Source organism: Rattus rattus, chromosome X (assembly GCF_011064425.1).
Source record: "Rattus rattus isolate New Zealand chromosome X, Rrattus_CSIRO_v1, whole genome shotgun sequence".
Lineage (NCBI taxonomy): Eukaryota > Metazoa > Chordata > Mammalia > Rodentia > Muridae > Rattus > Rattus rattus.
The window spans coordinates 112,672,097-112,694,788 of record NC_046172.1 but is presented as its reverse complement, the minus strand read 5'-3'; the positions used below and the strand labels follow the sequence as shown (position 1 = coordinate 112,694,788).

The 22,692-nt window shown below is 40.3% G+C and overlaps 1 protein-coding gene across 1 annotated transcript; it reads right to left on the bottom strand.

Annotated features, from left to right (window-relative positions):
- Positions 1-15,344: 15,344 nt before the first annotated feature.
- On the bottom strand, positions 15,345-22,247 carry Arhgap36 (Rho GTPase activating protein 36). The gene is given in 14 exon segments (XM_032889779.1): positions 15,345-16,529; positions 16,531-16,600; positions 16,783-16,947; positions 17,345-17,451; positions 17,576-17,673; positions 17,870-18,046; positions 18,190-18,338; positions 18,853-19,003; positions 19,260-19,315; positions 19,538-19,730; positions 19,945-19,969; positions 19,971-20,178; positions 20,723-20,788; positions 21,973-22,247. Coding segments are annotated over 14 exon segments (1,797 nt in total). The 5' UTR covers positions 22,229-22,247; the 3' UTR covers positions 15,345-16,453.
- Positions 22,248-22,692: the final 445 nt, after the last annotated feature.

Sequence of the window (22,692 nt, the reverse complement as noted above, 5' to 3'; positions counted from 1 at the left end):
AACGAATAATCCCATTTTAAGGTAGACCTAAATTAATTAAAATAAAAGGTTTGCAACTATCTCTGAAAATTTTTGAGAAATGCATAATTGGTATGTTAACAGATGAGCTAAAATTGGAATCATAATAAATGATCAGTTAGAATCACAGTATGCAGAAAAGTATCTCTTGCAACAAAAGAATACAAATATGGTCAACATTAATCTAAGTAAAGCAACAATAATCTTAAGTGTCACGGATCAAAATGCAACACTAAAGACAAATAAGACCTGACTAGTGTTTGATAAAAACTTTACTGGAAAAGAGAAAGATATTGTCTTAGTTAGGGTTTAATGGTTGTAAAGAGACACCATGATCAAGGCAACTCTTATAAAGAACAACATTTATTTAGGGCTGCCTTACGGTTTCACTGGTTTGGTCTGTATCATCACAGTGGGAAGCATGCTAGTGTACAGGCAGCCATGGTGCAGAAAAGGAACTTAGAATTCTATATAATGTTCCACAGGCAGCAGAAGGAGAGTGTGTACCTCACTAGGTGTAGCTTGAGTATATATGACCTCAAAAAACCCACCCACAGTGACACAGTTCCTCTAAATGACCATATCTCCTAATAGTGCCACTCCCTATGGGCCAAGCATTCAAACACATGAGTATATTGGGGCTGTACCTGCTCCAACCACCAGAAATATGTTTTTAAAAATATGTTTAAAAAAAATGAAGAAAGATATAGCACATTATCACCAGTGTTGTTATCAACAAAAATGACTTTGTAACAGGGAAAGTACATCACTGATAAAGATAAACTAAGCAGCCAGACAGTCAGAAAGCATAAAGATTACTTCAAGAACATTGTATTTAACCTCACACCAGAATTCACATTCTTCTCAAATATACATGGACTACTAATTAAGATAAACCATATTTGGGGACATAAAACAAGATGTACTTCTATAGATGAATGGATAAACTGTGGTACATCTAGACAACAGAATATGATTCAGTGTTAAAAGGAAATGAGCCATCAAGCCATGAAAAGACCTAATGGAAACATAAATGTATATTACCAAGTGAAAGAACCCATTCTAGTAAAAGCATATACTGTGCTTTCAACAACACGGTTTTCTTACAATCTACAAAGATAGTAAAAAATAAAAGCATCAGTGGAGATTAATAAGTGGAACGATTAATATACAGCAGAATACAAAGCAATTTTAAGGCTATGAATATTATACTACATATCACTAGCATAAAAGATATGTTATTCATTAAATAATAGTCTGAACTCACAGAATCTATGAAACCAATAATAAACCCTAATGTAAAGTAGTAGTGACAGACACACATAAGTCTATCACAACAAATCTACCTGAGTAGGGAACATTGACAATGGGAAAAGTTTTTAAACATATGGGTAAAAAGTATAAATCATAAATCCTATTTTAATTTTTTTTATGGACTTATGAGGCTCTCTTAAAATGAATTTTAAATAAAAATATCTCAACAATTGTAAAATAAGTGAAGTCACACGAAATACATTCTTAGATGGTAATGAAATTAAACTAGGAATCAATAACAGAAACATAGCTTAAAATCTCAAAAATTTGGAAATTTAAAATTGACTTTTACATAATCCATGGGCCAATGAATACATCTAAAGATAATTTTAAAATAGTTTTATTTAAATGAAAAGAAAATTTTATTCTTAAAATTTGTGGCAAACAAAAAAAACAAGCCAAAAGGAAAACAGACAACATTAATACATAAACTGGAAAACTATAAACTTCTGAAATGAACAGTGCAGGTGTCCACCACGGGAAACTAAAATAAACAACCAAGGCAATCGAGGAAATTAAATAATTTTAAAAATCAAATGAAAGGCGACTAAGAAGCTTAAAGGAGATGAGAGGAGAGAAGAAGGGAGGGAAATAAACTAAGGTCACATGACATGAAAAGAAGGGACAATTTGAGAGAAGGAAAAGAATCTACAAGAACGGGAAAAGAGTGGTTGGGCAAGGGTAGTAAAAAGGAACAAGTAAGAATAAAGTACTAAATAATACCTCCTGTATTTAATATATATTTCAAAAAGTCACAGTGAAACCCATTACTTTGCATACTAACTTAAAATTAATTTTAATAATTGAGTACGAACTGATTGTAACAGGAGGAAAGCAATGGAGAAAAATCAATTAAGTCAAAGACAATTCCTTTTCATTATATCTTAGTTGAGTTTCCATTGCTGTGAAGAAACTCCATGACCAAGGCAAATCTTACAAGGGAAAACATTTAATTGGGGCTGGCTTACAGGTCTTGAGGCTTAGTCCATTATCATCATGGGGGAAAGCATGGCAGTATCCAGGCAGACATGGGACTGGAGAAGGAGCTGAGTTTTAACATCTTGATCTGACTGCAGCCAGAGAAAGACTGTTTTATGGGCAGCTAGGAAGAGGGTCTCAAAGCCAACAACCACAGTGACACACTTCCTTCAACCAGGCAACACCTACTCAAAAGGCCACACCTCCCAATAGTGCAACTTCCTGGGCCAACCATAGCCAAACTTCCACAAATTATATTTTTATTTTGAAATTTTATTAGAGAATAGCGTTTTTGAGATCATATTCAATTCTCCCATCCCTAAGGATACCCTTCTTTTTCCCAAATAGCTCTCCTCCTCTTCCTATGGCATTTTCCATTTTTTCTGCTGATATTCAGGTCCAGTACAGGTAGCTACAGCTGCTGTATGTTTATGATTAGAACAGTGGCAATGTGATATCTGGAATGCAGTGCTTCATGGAGCTTGTCTCCAATGTCCAACTACTTGTGAATGGTTACATAAACACATTTTCATTCAAGTATGCTCATTCTTTGAGCATATTCCCTCTTTCTTCCTCCTTTTCATTCTCCCTCACACAAACACCTTTTGTCCCAGTATAGAATTTTCTTCTATGCTCATGTCACATATGCATATATAATTTAATATACACATGATATCTAGGAACCACAAATGAGAGATAACACATACTTCTTGCCTTGCAGAAGCTAGCCTAATTACATACAGTCATTTCATACAAACAACATAAGTTTGTTCTTCATAGCAGAAGATACCCTTCTGGGTGTCTACTAAGATTTCTTCATCTATTCCTCTACTGTTGGATTATCTAGGTTGGTTCCATAACTGCTATCTTTATAATTAGTATTGTTACATTGCACACATGCACTCACATATACATGCACATGTACTCACATGTGTGAGTGCACACACACACACACACATCCTACTGTGACTATTCAGTGTTGTACATATATACTTGTGTTTAGGGGTGAGTATTTAAGGTTGATTTTTTCCCTCAGGGCTCCTGACCAGGAAAAATATGATTCACCCTCACTCAGAAGCCACTGATTACTGGAGCTCTTTATCTAGTGGTGAAGTCTATGTGAAATTTCCTCTATCCACATTAGCTTGTCAACTGATGTTATCATTATGGAAGTCTTATTTCTGCAAGCATATTGCTGAAATTTGATGGTTGCAGAATCTCTGTAAAATATCTAGAAGACATTATCTTCAGGGAGACATCCTGGTCCTCTGGCTCTTCCAAACTTTCTAACCCATCCTCCACGATTTTTCCCTGAACCTTAGATTTAGGGGTTACAGTATAGATGTACCACTCAGGGCTGCCCATCCTCCATGATCAGCTGTCGTCTTTCTTTGGACCACTTGTGCATTTCTGTAACGGTCTCTGCTACAGAAAGAAGTTTATTTGATGAAGGGCGAGAGCAACACATGTTGGTGTGTATAAATTAAGTGTTTCGAATGCTGTTAGGAATTATAGTGGTTTAGGAAATGACAGCAATGAGGTCTCATATAGGGTCTATAACCTTTTTGGCCCTGAATAATTGGCTAGGTTTATAGTGCTAGGCATAAATTCCCTCCTATTGAGACGGCCTTTATTCCAAGTATATAGCTGTTGGTTACCCCCAAGATAAAAATGCCATGCCACTATCAAGCAATTGGAGATAACATACCAAGCTGGTCATTTGCTGTGGTTTATAGGACTTGCAACTGGTTTGGGCTGTTGACAATTTTTCTCTTTTGGCATCTTGCATAGCACCTTCTGATGTTATGAGAGCTAGTCCTCAGAGAAGAGACTTCCAAATCAGTACCAGCCCCATTCTTCCACGTCCTGTTTTAGAAATTTTTGTGGTGTTGTCTGCAGAAGAGTCTTACCTTCAAGTTCCAGGATGCACTAAGGGTAACAGTAATAGATTGTATTACTTAGAAAACCTCTTGGACCCCAACAACCAATAACTTAAAAGGAGATTTTTTTCTATGCCTGACACTGGGGTTATTTTAGATAGTCTGTCTCTTGGGGAGGGATTATCACTCCAGTGGTATAAAGCATAACTTCTTTATGAAAAATAACCTTATAAAATAATATGCTTTTATATGACTTTCTCAAACATCCTTACTTTTAGTTACATGCCCTTCCTCCATCTCCTTCTGTATTTCCCTTCCTTTCTCACTCCCTTCATTTTATCCACAAAATTGTTAAAGATAAATAATATTGAAAACTCCATTGCCGAGCTCACCAACAATAATATTATTTACACAAAATTTCAATGTCAGAAATCAAAAAGAAGTTATCATTGCTGATTCCACATATAGGAGAAAGTATAAAGAGATAATTGAACCAAACCTATAATTGAATATTTTCTTCTAACTTTGGTTAAAATGAAAGATACATATTACTAAAACTCAAAGAAAATGAATGTTTTCTAAACAGAAGCAGATACCCTGAATATTCCTATATGTAATAAATCAACTAAACCAATCATTTGGAATCTTCTAAAAAATATATTGGTCTTAGTTTTGTCTATGAATTCTTTTAAATATTTAAAGATTGATAATTATCAGTTTGCTACAATTATTTTCCACAAAATCGAAGCAGAGAGAACACTATCCTATGAGGCCAGAAGTATCTTCATACAAAAATAATATTATGAGAAAGAAAACCAGAAAAAAATATTTCATGAAAATAATCTACAAAGTTGGCTTCAAAAATCAAATTAACATATGAATTATAAAAATAATTAGACAATATTAACAAGTGGGATTAACCTCATGGTCACAAAGCTAGTTCAATTCTTGAAAATAAGTTATTATAATCCTTCACACTCAAAGCTAAAACAGATAAATTATATGGCTAAACAAACAAAGGTCTCGTGAGAAAACTTAAATTCCTACCCATGGCCACATCCATAAACTAGGAGTATAGCAGAAAGTCATTCAACATGATAAAAAAATCATAAAGGACAATTCCATACAACACCATATTTAAAAGTGTTAAACTGCATGATTTTTCCCTTAAAATCATCATTGTCTCTATACATGATTTTCCCCCTAAAGTTATCATTGTGTATATAAAAAACCCCAAGGACTCTAACAAGAGAAAAATCAAAAATGAAAGAAAGGGAAGATTTTTTTAAAGGCTTCTTGAAATATCTAGAGTTTAAAATGTTGCTCTATATTTTCAATGAATAATTGGATCTTTTTTAAAAAACACAATATGCCACTTTTGATTGGGTTGCTTGGTTTTTTTGGAGGTTAGCTTCAGGAAGTTTTTCTATATTTTGGATATCAGATGTGAAGTTAGGGAATTTTTTTTCCCAATATGTAGGTTGCCAATTTTTCCTATAGACAGTGTCCTTTGCCTTAGAGAAACTTTCCAGTTTCATGAGGTCCCATTTATCAATTCTTGATCTTATAGCCTGATCCTTTGAAGTTCTGTTTAAGAAATCTCCTCCTATACCAATGAGTTCAAGGCTCTTCTCCACTTAAATTCAGTGTATCTGGCTTCCTGTTGAGGTCCTTGATCCACTTGGACTTGAGTTTTGTGCAAGGTGACAAATATGGTTCTATTTCATTTTCTACATACCTACTGTCAGTTAGACCATCACCATTTATTGAAGATACTACCTTTTTTTCCATTGGATGGTTTTAGTTCCTTTGTTAACAATCAAGTGTCCATAGGTGTGTGGTTTTATTTCTGGATCTTCAATTCTATTCCATTGATCAACCTGTCACTATTGCTGTGTAGTATAGCTTGAGGTCAGGGGTGATGATTTCCCCAGAAGTTCTTCTATTGTTAAGAATTTTTTTTTTTGCTAACCGGGGTTTTTTGTTTTACCATAGGAAATTGAGAATTGCTCTTTCCATTTCTCTGAAGAATTGTGTTAGAATCTTGGTGGGGATTGCATTGAATTTGTAGATTGCTTTTGGTATGACGACCATCCATTTCATCTAGATTTTCCAGTTTTGCTGAGTGCAGGCTTTTGTAGTAAGATTATATGATTTTTGGAGTTTCTTCATTTTCGATTGTTATGTCTCCCTTTTAATTTTTAATTTTGTTAATTGGATCCTCTCTCTGTGCCCTTTAGTTAGTTTGGCTTGGAGTTTATCTATCTTGTTAATTTTCTCAAAGAACCAGCTTTTGATTTTGTTGATTTTTTTGTATCATTCTATCTTTTTCTATTTAGTTGATTTTGGCCCTGAGTTTGACTATTTCCTGCCTTCGACTCCTCTTGGGTGTGTTTGCTTCTTTTTGTTCTAGGGCTTCAAGGTGTGCTGTTAAGTTGCTAATGTAGGATCTCTCCACTTTCTTTACCAGGGCAGTTAGTGCTATGAATTTTCCTCTTAACATCGCTTTCATTGTGTCCAATAAATTTGGGAGTGCCGTGTCATCATTTTCATTGAATTCCTGGAAGTCTTTAATTTCTTTATTTCTTCCCTGACCAAGTTATCATTGAGTAGAGAGATATTCAGTTTCCATGAGTATGTGGGTTTTCTTTTGTTTCTGTTGTTATTAAAGTCCAGCCTTAGTCCATAGTGATCTGATAGGATGCATGGGATTTTTTCAATCTTCTTGCATCTGTTGAGGCTTGTTTTGTGTCCAATCATATGCTCAGTTTTGGAGAAGGTTCTATGAGGTACTGAGAAGAAGGTATGTTATTTTGTTTTGTGGTGAAATGTTCTGTATATATCTGTTAAATCCATTTGGTTCATAACCTCTATTAGTTTCACTGTGTCTCTGTTTAGTTTCTGCTTCCACGATCTGTCCATTGGTGAGAGTGGGATGTTGAAGTCTCCCACTATTATTGTATGGGGTTCAGTGTGTGTTGTGAGCTGTGGTAAAGTTTCTTTTATGAATGCGTGTGCCCTTGCATTTGGGGCATAGATGTTCCGAATTGAGATTTTCTCTTGGTAGATTTTTCCTTTGACGAGTATAAAGTTTCCTTCCCCATCTCTCTTGATAACTTTTGGTTGAAAGTCTATTTTATTTGATATAAGGATCACAACTCCTTCTTGTTTCTTGGGACCATTTGCTTGGAAGACTATTTTCCACCCTTTTACTCTGAGGTAGTGTTTGTCTTTGTGAATTCACAACAGAGGAATCTCAAATGGCTGAGAAGCACTTAAAGAAATGTTCAACGTCCTGAGTTATCAGGAATATACAAATCAAAACACCATGAGATTCCCCCTTAAACAAATGAGAATAGCTAAGATCAAAAACTGACAGCACATGTTGGCAAGAATGTGGAGAAAGAGGAATACTTCTCCATTGCTGCTGGAACTGCAAACTGGTAAAACCACTCTGGAAATCAATCTGGAGATGTCTCAGAAAATTGGAAATAGATCTACCTGAAGATCCAGCTATACTCTTGGGCATATACCCAAAAGATGCGCCACCTTTCCAGAGGGGCACATCTTCTACCATGTTCAAAGTAGCCTTGTTTGTGATAGCCAAAAACTGGAAATAACCCAGATGTCCCACAACAGAAGAATGGATACTGAAAATGTGGTTAATTTACACAATGGAATACTACTCAGCTATTCAGAAGGACATCCTAAGATTTTGTAGTCAAATGAATGGAACTAGAAAATATCATCCTGAGTGAGGTAACTCAGACCCCAAAGGAAATGCATGGTATGTACTCACTAATAAGTGGATATTAGCCAAAAATATACAGAATACCCAGCATACATCCCACAGAACTCATGAAGGTTAAGAAGCCGAAGAGCCCAAGTGAGGATGCTTCAATCCCACAGGGGAGAGAGGAGAAGGTAGTCACAGAGAGCAAGCAGGGGAGGGATTTGGAGAGGGAGGGGAATAGGGAAACAAGATCAGGCATTGAGAGGAACAGGAGTGAAGCCCCAAAGGCCAGCAGAATAAATGGAAATAGGCATTTCCTCCTAGGAGTTAGGAGGTGGGGAGACCCAACAGAATGTACCAGAGACATGGGAGGTGAGAGATTCTCAGGACTCTAAGGGAGGGAACTTTAGATAAAATTCCCAACAATGGGAAGAGGGAACTTGTAGAGTCCACCTTCAATAGAAAGACTGTGCATCAAGTGGAAGGATTGGGGTTGCCATCCCATAGTTAAAAACTCTGACCTATAATTGTTCCTATGTGAAAGAATGGCAGGGACAAAAAAGGAGAAGAATCTGAGGGAAGAGAGGTCCAGTTGACGAGTCCATGTTGGAATCTATTTCAAGGGGAGGCTCCAAGGCCTGATACTATTACTCGTGCTGTGGTATGCTTACAGACAGGAACCTGGCATGGCTCTTCTCCAAGAGTCCCAGCAAGCAGCTGACCAAGACAGAAGCAGACACTTACACCCAACCAATGGACTGAAGTTGGGGACCCCTGTGTTTGATTTAGGAAAAAGTTGAGGAGGAGGGCAAAAGCATAGGAAGATTAGCAGTCTGAACTAACCTAGATCTCTGAGATCTCTCAGACACTTAGTCATCAACCAGACAGCATACACTAGCTGGCATGAGCCCCCCAACACCTATACATAAGAGGACTGCCTGGTCTGTAAATACTACCAATTCTTCTCAACGTTCTCTACTCATTCAGTGCCATCTCAAGCAAGCCAAGCAAGATCCCAACTGTTTTGTTCACCAACAAACAGCTAGTATTTCAAATATGCAGAATAGAACATCACCTTACAACAGCTCACTGCTTTCCTATATATCATATAAATGAACAGTTGAAATTTCTAGAAAGTGCAACCCATTTATAATAGCATTAGAAATTAAGAGCATGTATAAGTGCAATGTATACACTTATTTATTTTTAGTGTAAATCAACAGTGAAATGACCAAGGCAATACTGAAGAGTAAAGTCAGAGAGCTCACGTTGATCAATGTCAAAATATAGTCTAAAGCTACAATGGGCAGCACAATGTGTGCTTGGTAGAGCAACAGGCCTAGGGCAATAGAGCAAAGTTAAAGACTCAACTAATTTTTTTCAAATGCACAAAGAAATTTTATGAACTACACTCTATCAGCAAGTATTGCTGGAAAAATATCAATATGAACAAACATTTCTCTGGAGAGTTTATAGACAGTGCATAAACACACAGAATAATATGCAGAATCATTAGGTATCAAGTAAAGATAAATATATTAAAACCAAAATAATTTATCACTGCACAATTTTCAGAGTGGGTAAAATAAAAGAGTAACATCAAATACCAAAACTATGCAGAGCAATTCTATCACTCATATGTTGCTATTGGGGATACATAAAGTCATGTATTAGCTCTGAAAAACAGTTAACTGGCTATTGATAGATCTTAACAGGCAATTATCTAGAACATACTACTGTACAACTCGTCATTGATTCCAATGGAATGAAAACAAATTATCTGCTGAAAATCACTGTATGTCGTCAATAGTTTTCTGTTGCTTTGATAAACATTACCAAAAGTAACTTAAGGGGAAAGGGGAGGAAGGGTTTATTTCAGCTTACAGGTTATAGACCCTCATCGAGGAAGTCAGTGGAGGAGCTCAAAGCAAGAACCTGGAGGCAGAAACTGAAGCAGAAACCATGTAGCAGTGTTTGTTTCCTGTTTCATTCTGATTTGCTCACCTACAGCCCAGGTCTATCTGCTTTGTGATAGTATGACCTACAAAGGGTTAGGCCCTTCCACATCAATCAACTATTGAGAAAATCACACACACACACACACACACACACACACACACACACACACACACACACACACACCTGAATGCCCACAGGCTAATCCGATGAAGGCAATTAAATCAAAGCTGGTGTTCTTCTATTCTCATGTAATCAATTTTATAACAAGAATAGCCATCAAAGTTTTAATTGTCTATAGGGACCGGCTTATAATATTACAAAAACTGAAAACAACAAAATGCTCTTCAACAGGTGGGTGAAGTACTATTCAGCAGTAAAAAGAGACAAAGTATTGTTGCATACAATAACCTGGATGTCTCTCACGAATATTGTACTGAATGAAAAACTTCAAACCCTAAGGTGACATGTGTAGGATTCCACTTATCATTCTTGAAAATACAAAATTAATACCGTAAAACAGAATTAGTAACCAGGAGTTAAGAAGAGAGGAGAGCTGAAATGAAAGCAGGCTTATTTCTTTTCTTGTAAAGGGCAGCAGAGGTGATGCAGGTAGTGGTGAACCTTTATTGTATCTGCGCTCTATCAATTTACGTACCCTAGCTATGACGCTATACTTTAGGCTTGCAAAATGTTACTGCTGGGAAAAGTTAGTAGAAAGTACACAGGACATCTTTGCATTGGTTATTTTCTCCCACTTGGTTTTTGAGAAAGTATCCTGCTATGTATGTTAAGATACCCTTGAACTCTTTTTTTTTAAAGTATAGAATAGAGTTTATTCAGAGCATGGGGATGGGAGTTAAGAGGGTGGTAGAAATAGAGAAAGGCAGGGAGAGTAGAGAAGTAGTGAAATAGAGGAGAGTAGAGGCAGGCCATGAGGCACTTGGAGGGTGGAGGGAATGGGAGAGAGGGACAAAGGGGAAGAGGGTAAGAGCAAGAGAGAACAAGAGAGCAAGAGCAGCCTTGAACTCTTGATCCCCCACCCCAGCTCCACTACATCCTGAGTGCTGGTAGTACAGCATATATAATCCCCAGTCTCAGCACTGACTCTTATGTAAAGGATTTAGTTATGTCATGTATATAAGTATTGTGCTTAAATGTATGTATGCATGTGTGTTTATATACATTCCATGCATGCCTGACACCTGAAGAGATCAGAAGAGGGCATCAGGTCCCCTGGACCTGGAGTTGCAGATGGTGTGAGCCACCACGTGGATGCTGGGAATTGGTCCCTGGTCCTCTGGAAGAGCACCAAGTGCTCTTAACCTCTGAGACATTTATCCTGCCCATCAGTATTGAGTCTTAAACTGAAAGTTCATCTACAATTATCTCAAAATAAAAAGTGTTTAATTAAAAAATGAAATGTTTTATTGAATATAATAATAGGTTGTTGGTAGTTACCTCTTCCACAATTATCTCTTTGAAGTTGTGGGAACAGATATCTAATTGGTAGAGATTGAAAAATAGTGAGAAGAGAAATACTGAATAAATTATTCCATCCAGCTGTTATAGGGCATTTTCCTCCAAGTTGTAACATTCCCTCCAAATTGAAACATTTACTCCAGGGAGAGGATGCTCATGGGCCTCAAGTTAAACAAAAGGTTTCATGCCCAGGAGAACAAAAACTTAGATTATTTTTATATTTATTTTTCCCATACAATATACTTTGGTCATGTTTCCCCTTCCCCAAACTTAGAATATTTTTTTACTTCCTCCTAACATCCCCACTACCACTACCCAACAGGATCAAAACAGTAAAGTTACTGGGGTGGAGACACTAAACAGCCAAACCAAGGAAGGAAAGAGATATTAGCAATGTTGAGATGCTTGCAAGCTGTACAGAGAGTTCTAGGACTTCATTGTCACCTGTATTGTGGTGAGGTGAAGTTTTTAGTAATGTAGCTGCCTTTAAGTTATCCCTGTTCCCTAAAAGTAACCCCTCACACATATTCCCTTTTCTAACCACAACAACAACAACAAAAAACTCTGTTCAACAAATTGCACATTGGTACAATCTCTACTTTGGTTCATGATATCCCTTTCAGGGGTGAGTAGACATATATGTTACATCTCCCCAGGGGGATAAGGAAGGGGTGGTCTATCACATAATGCCAAATTAACAGAGGTCAACACTTGGTACAGTGATGAAAAATTAAAAACATAGTTACTAAAAAAACCCAGTTACTAGGAATGGGAGATGCCTGACCAAGTAAATGCCTTTGATAGGGAAATATTCACACAAGCACATACATAGGGAACCCCATAAGCTAGGGTGTCCAGGAGTGGAGATAGGAGAAGGACAGCACAATAATTGCACTACGATAGCGATTTATACACTTGAGGAAAAGGAGTTCAAATGGCTTCAGCATCCTTTAGGAAATAAGAATGTATACCACTCTATGGTGGAGGGTTAACACACTCTGAAAGGGGTCCTTCTGACTGGTGGGCATGCCAATACCTCAGGCACTGTCCCTTCCTCCCACAAAGTTCAAGATGAGACTGGTACAGTCTCCTGTTTGGAGAAACCTAAATCTGATGCTAAAGATTACAGATATGGCATTGGGAGGACCATGAGATAATGATACACTCAGGGCTAAATTCATTTACCCCCAGGTCCTGATTAGATAGGAAATAAGTGAAAGAGGGGACACTGGGACCCCATGTGCCTAATTGCACACTGAGAGCATTATGTTGGGAGACTCAAGCATTGTTGGCAGAATTGGGTCTCAATAGGACTGGAGCTCAGCTCATTAGAAGTCTAGATGTGACTAGAGATGTTAAGTGACTAGGAGTGGTTGGAATGCTCAAATCTACAGATCAGAGAAGTCAAAGTATATGGGGCAGTGTCTGTCATGCCACTCAGGCTACGAACAGGACTTGGAATATCAACAAAGTGTGAACTGATCTTTACAATAAGATTTAAAGAAAATGGCTACTTGTCTACAGGCTAAGTGTCTTCCGATGAGCTATGTATTTGGGCAGAGTATTTAACCTTCTTTTTATTTCTGTTTTATAAGGATGGCAAGAACATGTATCTCTGAGAAATGGTGTGATTGTTAAGTTAAATAATGTACATAACATTTGTAATGATACCCGATACTTTGGAATAATTCCATATGTGTTAACTGCCACTACAATTATTACAATGATATTATTATAGAGGCCCTGTTATATGGATGCTGTCTATAAACCTCTATTAAAATAAATACATAAGACCAAAATAAGCCCAACAGTGTGTGTGTATAAGAGTAATACTTAAAGAATAAGAGGTCATGGTTTTGAGAAGGAGTTAAAGGGATGTTGGGGGTAATTTAACTCTTTGAGAGGTCTCTTCATTCAATCAGAGAAATTCACTTTTTCCCACTTTATTTCCCATTATTTCACTTCATCTCATTTTATTTTATATCCTTATTGATGTGTACCCTGTATGATTTTTCTCTTTGATAACAAATTGTTTCATCCCTATATTCAACTCAGCATTTTCCCAGTTATTCTATACAACCAAGCCTCTTTCCACTAGACCAGATGTTTTCAACTTTCCTAATGCTTCGACTTTTTATTAAGTTCCTCATGTTGTGGTGACCCCCGACATTAAAATTATTTCATGGCTACTTCACAACTGTAACTTTGTTACTGTTATGAATCAGAATGTACATATCTGACCTGCAGGATATTTGATATGCAACTCCAAGAGGGTCATGACCCACAGGTTGAGAACCATTTATATATGTGGTCACTGTAGAATATATGTCATTCTTTCTTAGCTTTCCAAAATCACTCTCCCTCTATTCTTTCTCATATCCTCTATTTATTCACGTTATTCCCTCTTATTTTGCATTCTTTTTGTCTCACCCTTTACTTCAAATCATCTTTTTTTCATTCTCTTACCAGTTTACTTTATCATATATCACCCTCTCCTCCTTATTATACATCTCTCTCTCTCCTATTATTACATCTTGTCTCATTCTCTTTTTACCTCATCACCCTTCTCCTTATATCATCCTCTCCTCTTTATTCCCCATCACTCCTTTTATCTCATATCATACCATCCAGATAACTCCCTGGACTCTTCCTTCTTATCCCTGACATCCCCTCAACTTTATTCTACATCATCTCGTCCTTCTTACGCCATATCATCCTGTCTTCTTCATTTACCACTATCACTCTCCTGTATTCCATGTCATCTCGTCTTTTCTATGCATCATGCTTCTCTCTTGTCCTATATCATTCCTTGTCTTCTTTTATTTCCTATCACACCTTCTTTATACCACATCACTCTCTTTATCCCATGTCATACCCTTCTGTTTTTCCACTATTTTTTTCCTTTTATTCCACACAGTAGCCTCCACTTTATCTAGAATCACCGCACAGGTAAAAGGTACCCTGCTGCCCCCTCCCCTTTGTTCCCCATCATCCTTCCATTTTATGCTGTCATCCCCTCCTCCATATTCTTTATCATCCACCACCCCATGTCATCGTATCTTCTTTATTTTCTATTCCCCTGCCTTTTCACCCTGTATCACCCCCTCTTCTTTACCCATTATAGTGTATTCCCTTCATCCCATGTCACCTCTTCTTCTTTATCCACTATCACCCTTACTTATACCATGGCCTCCCCTCCTCTTTCTCACCCATCATCTTTCCCTATCAGGCCACGTCATCTCTCTTCTCTATTACTGTCAGTGTCGTCTCTGTCACCTCTGCTATGCAATGTCACCCCTCTTTCTGTTCCCCATCATTCTCCTCCTTCCCCCATATCAGCCCATCTTCTTTTACAGGATCCCCTTTTTTCCTTCCCTCCTCCTTCTTATTCACAATTATCTTCCCCTTTGTCCCATGCCATTTGCTAATCTCTATCCACAGTCATCCCTTCCTCTTTGTTAACCATCATTATTCCCTATTAGGCCCTCTCATCCCCTCTTCTTTATTCCCTGTCACCAGTTATTCAGTGTCATCCCCACTTTTTTATTCCCCATCCCCATCCTTATCCCATACCATCCTCTTCTTATTCACCATCCTTTCTCCCCCTTTAACTTCCATTTCCTTTTGATTCCCCATCACCCTTCTCCTTTACACCATATCATTCCCTCCTCTTCATCCAGTATCATCGCTTCCATTTATTTCATATCTTCTTTATACTCCTTAACTCTCTTTATCCCACATCATGCTCTCTTCTTTATTTCCATCACCCCTTATCTCATATCACCCACTGCCCCCTTTTTATTCCACATCCCCTCTCCCTTTTATATCATGTCATCTCTTCTTCTTCATTTCCTATCAACCCCTCCCCTTTATTCATCCTTCTTGTCTTAGTTCCAGCTTCAGATCTTCATTTGGAGCTTCCCGAATTACTCCACCCCTCCCCAAATTGTAAGCGAAAAAAAAAACACACTGTACACCATGAATATGCTGCTGTCACAACACAGATGTTTATTAATGATGAAATGCCAGAGAAGTTTTAACAATCACAAATCTTCGAGCTCTGTGGTTGTTACCCATTGTATAATAAATTTCTATCCCTCAATACAATACATTCTTCATTCTAAGGACCTTAGCTGTTGTTACCCATAAATATCAGTTATAATTTGGATGTCAGACATAACCCATATCTGTGTTTTACCAGAGCAAGTCCCGCAAATTTGTACCGTCCTGCATAGAGGATCTACAGAGACGATAAGGAAAAGTGTTTGTAATCAGGTGATTTTAACTACTTGGAACTATGTGTCTGTGCCTAACTAGTTGTTTTGCTGACAACAGAGGTGTGAACACCAGCTGTCTTTAAAACAGGTCCAGGACTAAAATCTAATTTTTTTCCTCTAACTTTTGACCCCAGAAAAGCTAGTTAGGCTTACACTTGAGGTTTCCCCGTTGGCATGTCCTGAGCAAAACTGCACAGAATTTTTTTGGAGTGGCTGTTTGACGAGCCATTGGTCTAAATAATTTGAGGGGGGAAATTTCTGAGGCGGTGGAGTTGCTGCGGGGACACGGCTATGAGTTGGCATGACATAGTTTAGCATTAATTGTTTGTCAGCTGTCAGTAGGCTGACCTAACGTTCTAACATGCCTCTTGAGGGTCTTTCCAGTGAGCTCTTAGGAGGAGGGTAGGAAAGTCAGGAAAAGCATGCAATTCCCTTGTGGGGAGGGAAAGCACCTCGAGATTTGTGAGCTTCTCTGGGACAGATGTTTACCACAAATGTAACATCAATTAAAGGAAGGGGTTGCTGTAGTGGGAGAAAGCCTGGATCAGGGGTAAAAGAGAAGGCAAGGTAGCACCAGGGAACCTGGGCATGACACAGAAATATCTCTGCTTTTACCAGCTAAAGATACCAAGCATCCCCAGTAATGGGGCTGTCAGTGTATTTAGAATTCCCATCCTGACCCGAGCATCAGGTGGAACTCCATCTTATCATCTTATCTTTAGTCCTTTGTCTTCAATACTCTACTGTTTCCTGTGACATTCCAGGTCTACCCCCACCCTTTTCCCCTGTCCGGCACCTTATAGAAGGGAAAACATCTAAGGAAAGAAGCCGGTGCCAGATTTGCCCTCCTTCTCCCGGGGCACACGGGGCAATGGGCGGTCTGCATTGGGGGTTACCAGCGCCTTCATCCTTGCCACGGGGACGGGCAGTGCCAGCAGGCACAGCGGGCTCCTCAGAGGAACCTGGAAAACAGAAACAATGTTAACTTCTTAGTTTTCTAGACTTCATAATTTGCAAACAGCTTAATACACTAAAAACCTAGTTTTGAGTTTCAAATACAGTACAAGGCAAAAAAAGCAGAGTTTGTTGTTTGGGGCATTTACATTATCTGGGATTCCATTATTGACTGGGACTTCATCATTACCTGGCATTTCATCAGCATCTGAGTCGGTATCTTCGTTGTTTGGAACTACATCAAGATAGGGAACCTCTGCAAGATCCAGGTGGTCCTCGTCTTCAAAATCTGAGTCATCTTCAAAGTCATAGTTCATGCCATCTCCAAAGTTCACATCTGGGGCTCCTTCGGGGTCTGAAACCACATGAAAATAAGGTAAGTCTTCAAAGTTCAAGGTCTCTATGAATATGCTCGAGGGGAGGTAGATCATCAAAATTGAGGGTGTTATCACCATCCTCACCATCCCCTTCCTCATCCTCGTCATCACCTTCTTTATCAAACTCTGATATGCCCATGTGCTCCATGAATGTAGAAAGGTCTTATGGGATTTCACGACCTTGACCTTCCCACAAAACAATTCACTCACTGAAATATTCAAATCCTAATGCTTCGTTTACAGACATAACATTCTCCGAGGATTCACGTTCCTTCAGGAGCTTAGGTTCAGCACAAATCCAGCTCTCTGGAAGGGCTTTGCCTTCTTTGAGGGACTGACCATTGGGAAGTGCCTGACCTTTAGAAGGGAACTGACCTTCATCAAAGGGCTGGCTCTGAGCAAGGATAGCAGCCTGGGCTTCTGCAGAGTTGTCCACAGGATCAGAAAGTAAAGCATCCTCCTCCATCTTTATGCGAGCACTCCTGCATGGGAGAAAAAGGAAGAAGTTAGTAGGTTTGCCACAAAGTTTGTTAATATCAAAATAGTATGAAACTGTAAGCTCTGTAGGGTAAATATAAACAAGCCAGAGATTAAAACTACACTCACTGGATCTTCCTCAGATTCCGGCGTCTGATAAAATCCAGGGCTTCAGGGCTGGACTTCCACACACGCTTAGCAACCTGCTTCTGAATATGGGGGGGCACCTAAAGGTAAAAGTAGTAACCTTAATTGCATATCCCTTTTCATTTATACTGATCTTTATTAGGTATTCAGGACTGAAGGTACTGTGATGAGCAAATGGAGGATTTTAGTCTTGGTTATCCACATGGAACTCTCCCTTTTTTTTTTTTGTGAATAGAAGAATGTGTGGAATGAGTCTATTCAAAAATCCCTACTTACCTGGAAGAGGATGTCCCAGTTATCAATCATGGCGCGAACCACATTAACAGATGCAACATAGTGATCAATCCCCAGTTTAGTCTTCCTGGATTCTCTCTGGGCCAACTTCCCCTTCTTCAGGAGAGAAGTTCCAAACACCAAAGCCAAGTTAGTGGAAGTCATTCGGTTACCTGGGACCTAGGTAAAAAAGTGGGATCAAACTTGAGGGGGTACCAGATGCTATGCAAATAGATGTATAATCTTTTTATTGTTGTATTTCCCCTCTTTACCCACTTTATAACCATGTTACTTTCACTACCCTTCCCCACAATTGTTTTTACCAGCTGTCCATCAAGGCCAATGGAGTCCTCGCAGTTCTCAGTGACTTTGTGCAGTGCCTTCAGCAGACGTTCAAGGGTATCACTGTGGCAAGGTGGCATCAGGTAGACCAGAAGCTGCAGGGCAGAAACCTGATCCTGGGGCTTCAGAGCTAGAGGAAGGAAATGGGGCTGACTTAGAGGGCTAGCCTTGGCAGCAACCTGATATCAAAGGAGAAAGTGTTCTGCTTCGTGGTTGCTAGTGACTGGAAAAAGAACCCAGGCAGCAGGCTTTTGCTTTCTTGCAAAATATCTGACCGACATCAGGGTCTCTAAAAGAAAGAAGTCCCCTCTGAACCTCAAAATTAAATCTCTAGAGAGTCTAGGTTCTTCTTTGCCCAAAGGGGCACATCTAACAACCTCCAGAAGCTTAAGAGAAATTTCCAATGAACAGATTTATAAGAGAACGGTAAGAGACACAAAAAAACTGGGAGACGGTTTTACTAATGCTTTTATTTTCATGAACAAATAGTGACTGTGTGTTCTGTAAAGATTATGTTTCCTATTCTGTTGTTCATTCTACCCTAGATTCATGGGGATTCTCTAGCGTGAGTTCTCTCACTATGTTCCCCAGATTTGTACATGGTTTTTACCCCTTGCCCCAACAATGGAGGGCGGAAAACTCACTCGCAGTCAGGAGGAAGGACATGTACAGTTCATCAGGCAGCAGAGAGTCCTTCATCTCACGAAAAAACTCCTTCAGGAGTTCAGCCACATCATTGACATTCACACTGTCATCCAGGACAATATCCAGGCCTTTGTCAAATAACTCACGGAGCTAAAGGAGGGAAAAGAAGATGTGAAATGTCTTCCTTGCCTACCATTGGCCGGATCTTGAATATTTCTTCAAAAAGTGACAGGCTTCAGTAAAGAAAGCTGGCTACATAGACTATCTAAGGGTCTATAAAGAAGACCTTAGCGCCCCCCCACACACACACACTGTCAATCATGACACTGCACTATGTGTATGAGAGAGTCCTTATTTCTATCTTTCTTTTCTTACCTAAAGAACAAACATGTAAATACATGTTTACCTCAATCACCCTCCGCAGAGAGTACTCGATGGTGAAAATCCCCACAGAGCTTAAGCCTGAAAGAAAAGACCAGAAACGGTGAGTATCTATGACCCCTGTTCCCCAATTGTGTTTCCCTTGTTCTCCCTAAGCATCTGAATCCCAATTTTCAGTGGGATTATCAGGGGAATGCTACTAAAGCCTTCCATCCCACAACTTCTTTCCCTTTCTAGAGCATTCTTCCTTTTTTTTTCTTTAGTTGCCTCCTCCCTTGATTTAACCATTTGAGGCTTCCTTACCATGTTTCTCAATGAATTTGCAGCAAGTCTCAACAATCTGAGGGATTTGTTGAGCAATTGGGTTGAGGCTCATCTTCCTTTTGGATCCCAGAAGTCGCTGGCCAATCGGCAAGGAAAGCTCTGAGAGCTGCAGGATCTGCAGCAGCAGGGCTCCATTCTCCAGTTCAGCAACGCTATCCACAGAAATGGCACCCTGTGGGAAAATCCAGGCTATCTTGAAATGGAGGAGAAGGAGTAACCACTGGGATATTCCTAAATGCTGAGTGACATTTAGAACTTGACAGTCTCTCTGTGGTTAAGACAAGCCCACTCTTTCTATTTCTGTTCAGCCCCTACAACATAAGGACACAAGCCTTGACCTCTTTCCACAGAAACCCCCTCCCTGAAACCTCGAAGACTGAACTCACTCGACGCCCACGGCGAGTGAACTCTGGGCAGGGTAGGCTCATTCCTCCTGCGACTGAAAAAGCGCCTCATGCGTCCAAACATTCTCTGCACCACGTTTCCCCGACGACGACGTCCAGTGGAACCGTTGATATCTTCAACCTGCATGTTGTCTGTCAGTTCCCGTTGCTTGCGGCGGGTAAGCTCGTTCACCAGAACTTCTTCCAGGCGGATACCGAAGGTCTTGAGTGATGCAGCTGGGAAAGAATGAGAAATTTCAAAGACCTGCAGCACTTATATTAGGAGAAACTGCATGGGCTTATAGCACTCTTGTAATCAATCATTCACAATAGACCCTACTCCCCCGGGGCCCGCAGCGCCCCTCCCTGGGAAGTGAGACCCTGAAGTGGTTAGGTTAAAATGACTTGGTGTCACTCAACTACCAGATGTGGCTCAAGGATTCATCCCTGCCTATGTCTTGCCAATGCAGGACCACCTTGAAGCAATGAGCAAGATTGCTTTAAATTGATTTGCCTGTTGTGTGTCTACAGGAAGCTAAGGCAGGTTTAAGAGGATCACCCCAAAAACCAGCAGCTATTCCTCCATTTCTTGAAATAAACCCCTGGGAGGGTGTTTCTGGGAGGGAGAGTGAAGAGTCTTCGGGGGCAATAAGCATTGGCCGTTTCCAGTATCCAGAGGCACACTATCAGAGAGGAGCTTGCATTTTATTGAGAGAGAGAGAGAGAGAGAGAGAGAGAGAGAGAGAGAGAGAGAGAGAGAGAGAGAGAGAGATGCCCTTACCCCTGTCTTGGCCTCTCAGCATCTGAAACCACTTCTGCAGGGTGTTTGGACGGTCAGTGGGCTGAACTACAGAAGGAAAAAAGAAAAGACATATGCATTCACATAAGTGAGAAGTAAATTAAACATTGCATTGATATGTAGCCACGGGAGGTGGAGGTGGCGCTCTGTCCAGCCCAAGAACAGTGTTTGCTTTCGCCCAGCCTCAGTTTCCCCATCTGACAACAAGACTAGCCCCACCTAGCACATGCAAGGCTCCAAGAATTTTGCCTAAGCTGTTTAATGCGCCAGACGCATCTTACTATGAACCAGTAATCGCTCAGCACACTTAAAACATAAATTCAAAAGCTCAGAGGCGCTCCGATCATGCAACAGGCGAGGGGAGGGGCTCTGCCTGCAGCGCCACCACGGGTGAGGGTCGCCAAGTTACTGCGGAAGCGCTCACGCGCGTTTTTGCCTTCGCTCCCTCTGCTGCGGTGAGAGAATCGGCGACACCTGGCTGTGTCTCGGCGCCAAATCCCGCAGTGGTGACTGCCAGGGGTCTCCTCGCTCTTTGCTTCACTCAGTTCTGGCTGCACCAGGGGTGCGCGCCTAGCAGTCCTAGCTCCTACCCTTGCACTTCCCAGTCTTAAGGGAGCGCCCCTCTAGCAGCGCGAACATCCCCCACCTCCCCATAGAGCCCGCAGCCAAATCTGTGCGCATACCCCTGAGGTCTTCCCGGGTGCTAGAAACCCTGTCCTGTACCTGGTCCCCTCAGCCAGCAGGGCTGGGTTGCGCTCGGAGCGCACCTCCCGCAGCCAAATCTCAAGCCCGCACCGCCAGCCCGCTCTTTGCCCAGGTTGGCGCGTGTCTCTCCGCCTCTTTCTCGCTGTCTCTATCTCTCTCAACCGCTCAGTCTCTTCCTGTCCCAGTCCTCTTTTAGAGTGTCCCTTTGAGCTCTGGTCCCTCTTTGCCCGATTCTCCCACTACAAGTGGTGTGCCCCGTTTCTTCACCTGTCCTCGGGCTTACCGGACTTACCATTCCCTTAAAACCCCAGGCTTCAACTGAACTCAACTAATCTTTTACCTTTTCTGAAATTTAACAAACAGTATCTAACTCCTGCTTCCTCCGTTCCCGGGGCGTCAGGAGATTGGTCCGGTTCTGAAACCAGGAATGACCCCCTCTTACCCTCCTGGACTTTCAATCTGCCCCATTCCGCCCGGGGGGTCTACTCGCCCAAAGGCAAGGACGCCACTCTCCGGGTATAGCTCACCTCTGTCCGGCTTGAATTCAGAGAGGAAATGTCTGGCCACGAGTTCTTGGTAAGCAGTCTCTTGCAGCTTCAGGCGCTCCAGCTCGGAGAGGCTGTGTATGGATACCATGTCCATCCTGCTGCTGTCTGGGTTCTGTCCTGGGGCTCCTCCCAGGACGCACACTAAAAAAATGAAGGCAGACAACAACAGCAAAAGGGGCATGATTCTGGGACACCGTGTCCTTGCTGCCTTTAGGAAAGGAATGCAGCCACCCATTCTGGAATCGAATGATTATCAAGACTGCATCATCCGATTGCCACTGACTGGACCTGGTGGAAGGAACTATAGGGAGGGGGGTAAAGAGGGAGGGAAAACTGGGAGGTGGCTTCACCCTCAAGCTGAGCTGCCTCTGTGTTGAATATTCAGGGGAAAAGAAAAGAAAAGAAAAACCAACTTGAAAAAAAAAAAAAAGCTCTGGGTAGCTATTCCAGGAAAGAGAGAGAAACTAACAAAAATTAAGGAAAATAGTTTTTAAATAAGCAACCTTAAATATTTTTTAAAAAAACCATTTGATACAATAAGACATAATATTTTCTATTAATTAATTACAACACTGATAAGTTTTTTTTTTCTTTCATGATGATGCTCTAAGCTATCTGGGTTAGGTAAAAAGGAGGCATCTATCCAAGATAAAGAGCACTGTAAATTTAAATAACTCTTTCAGAAGACAAACTGGACAC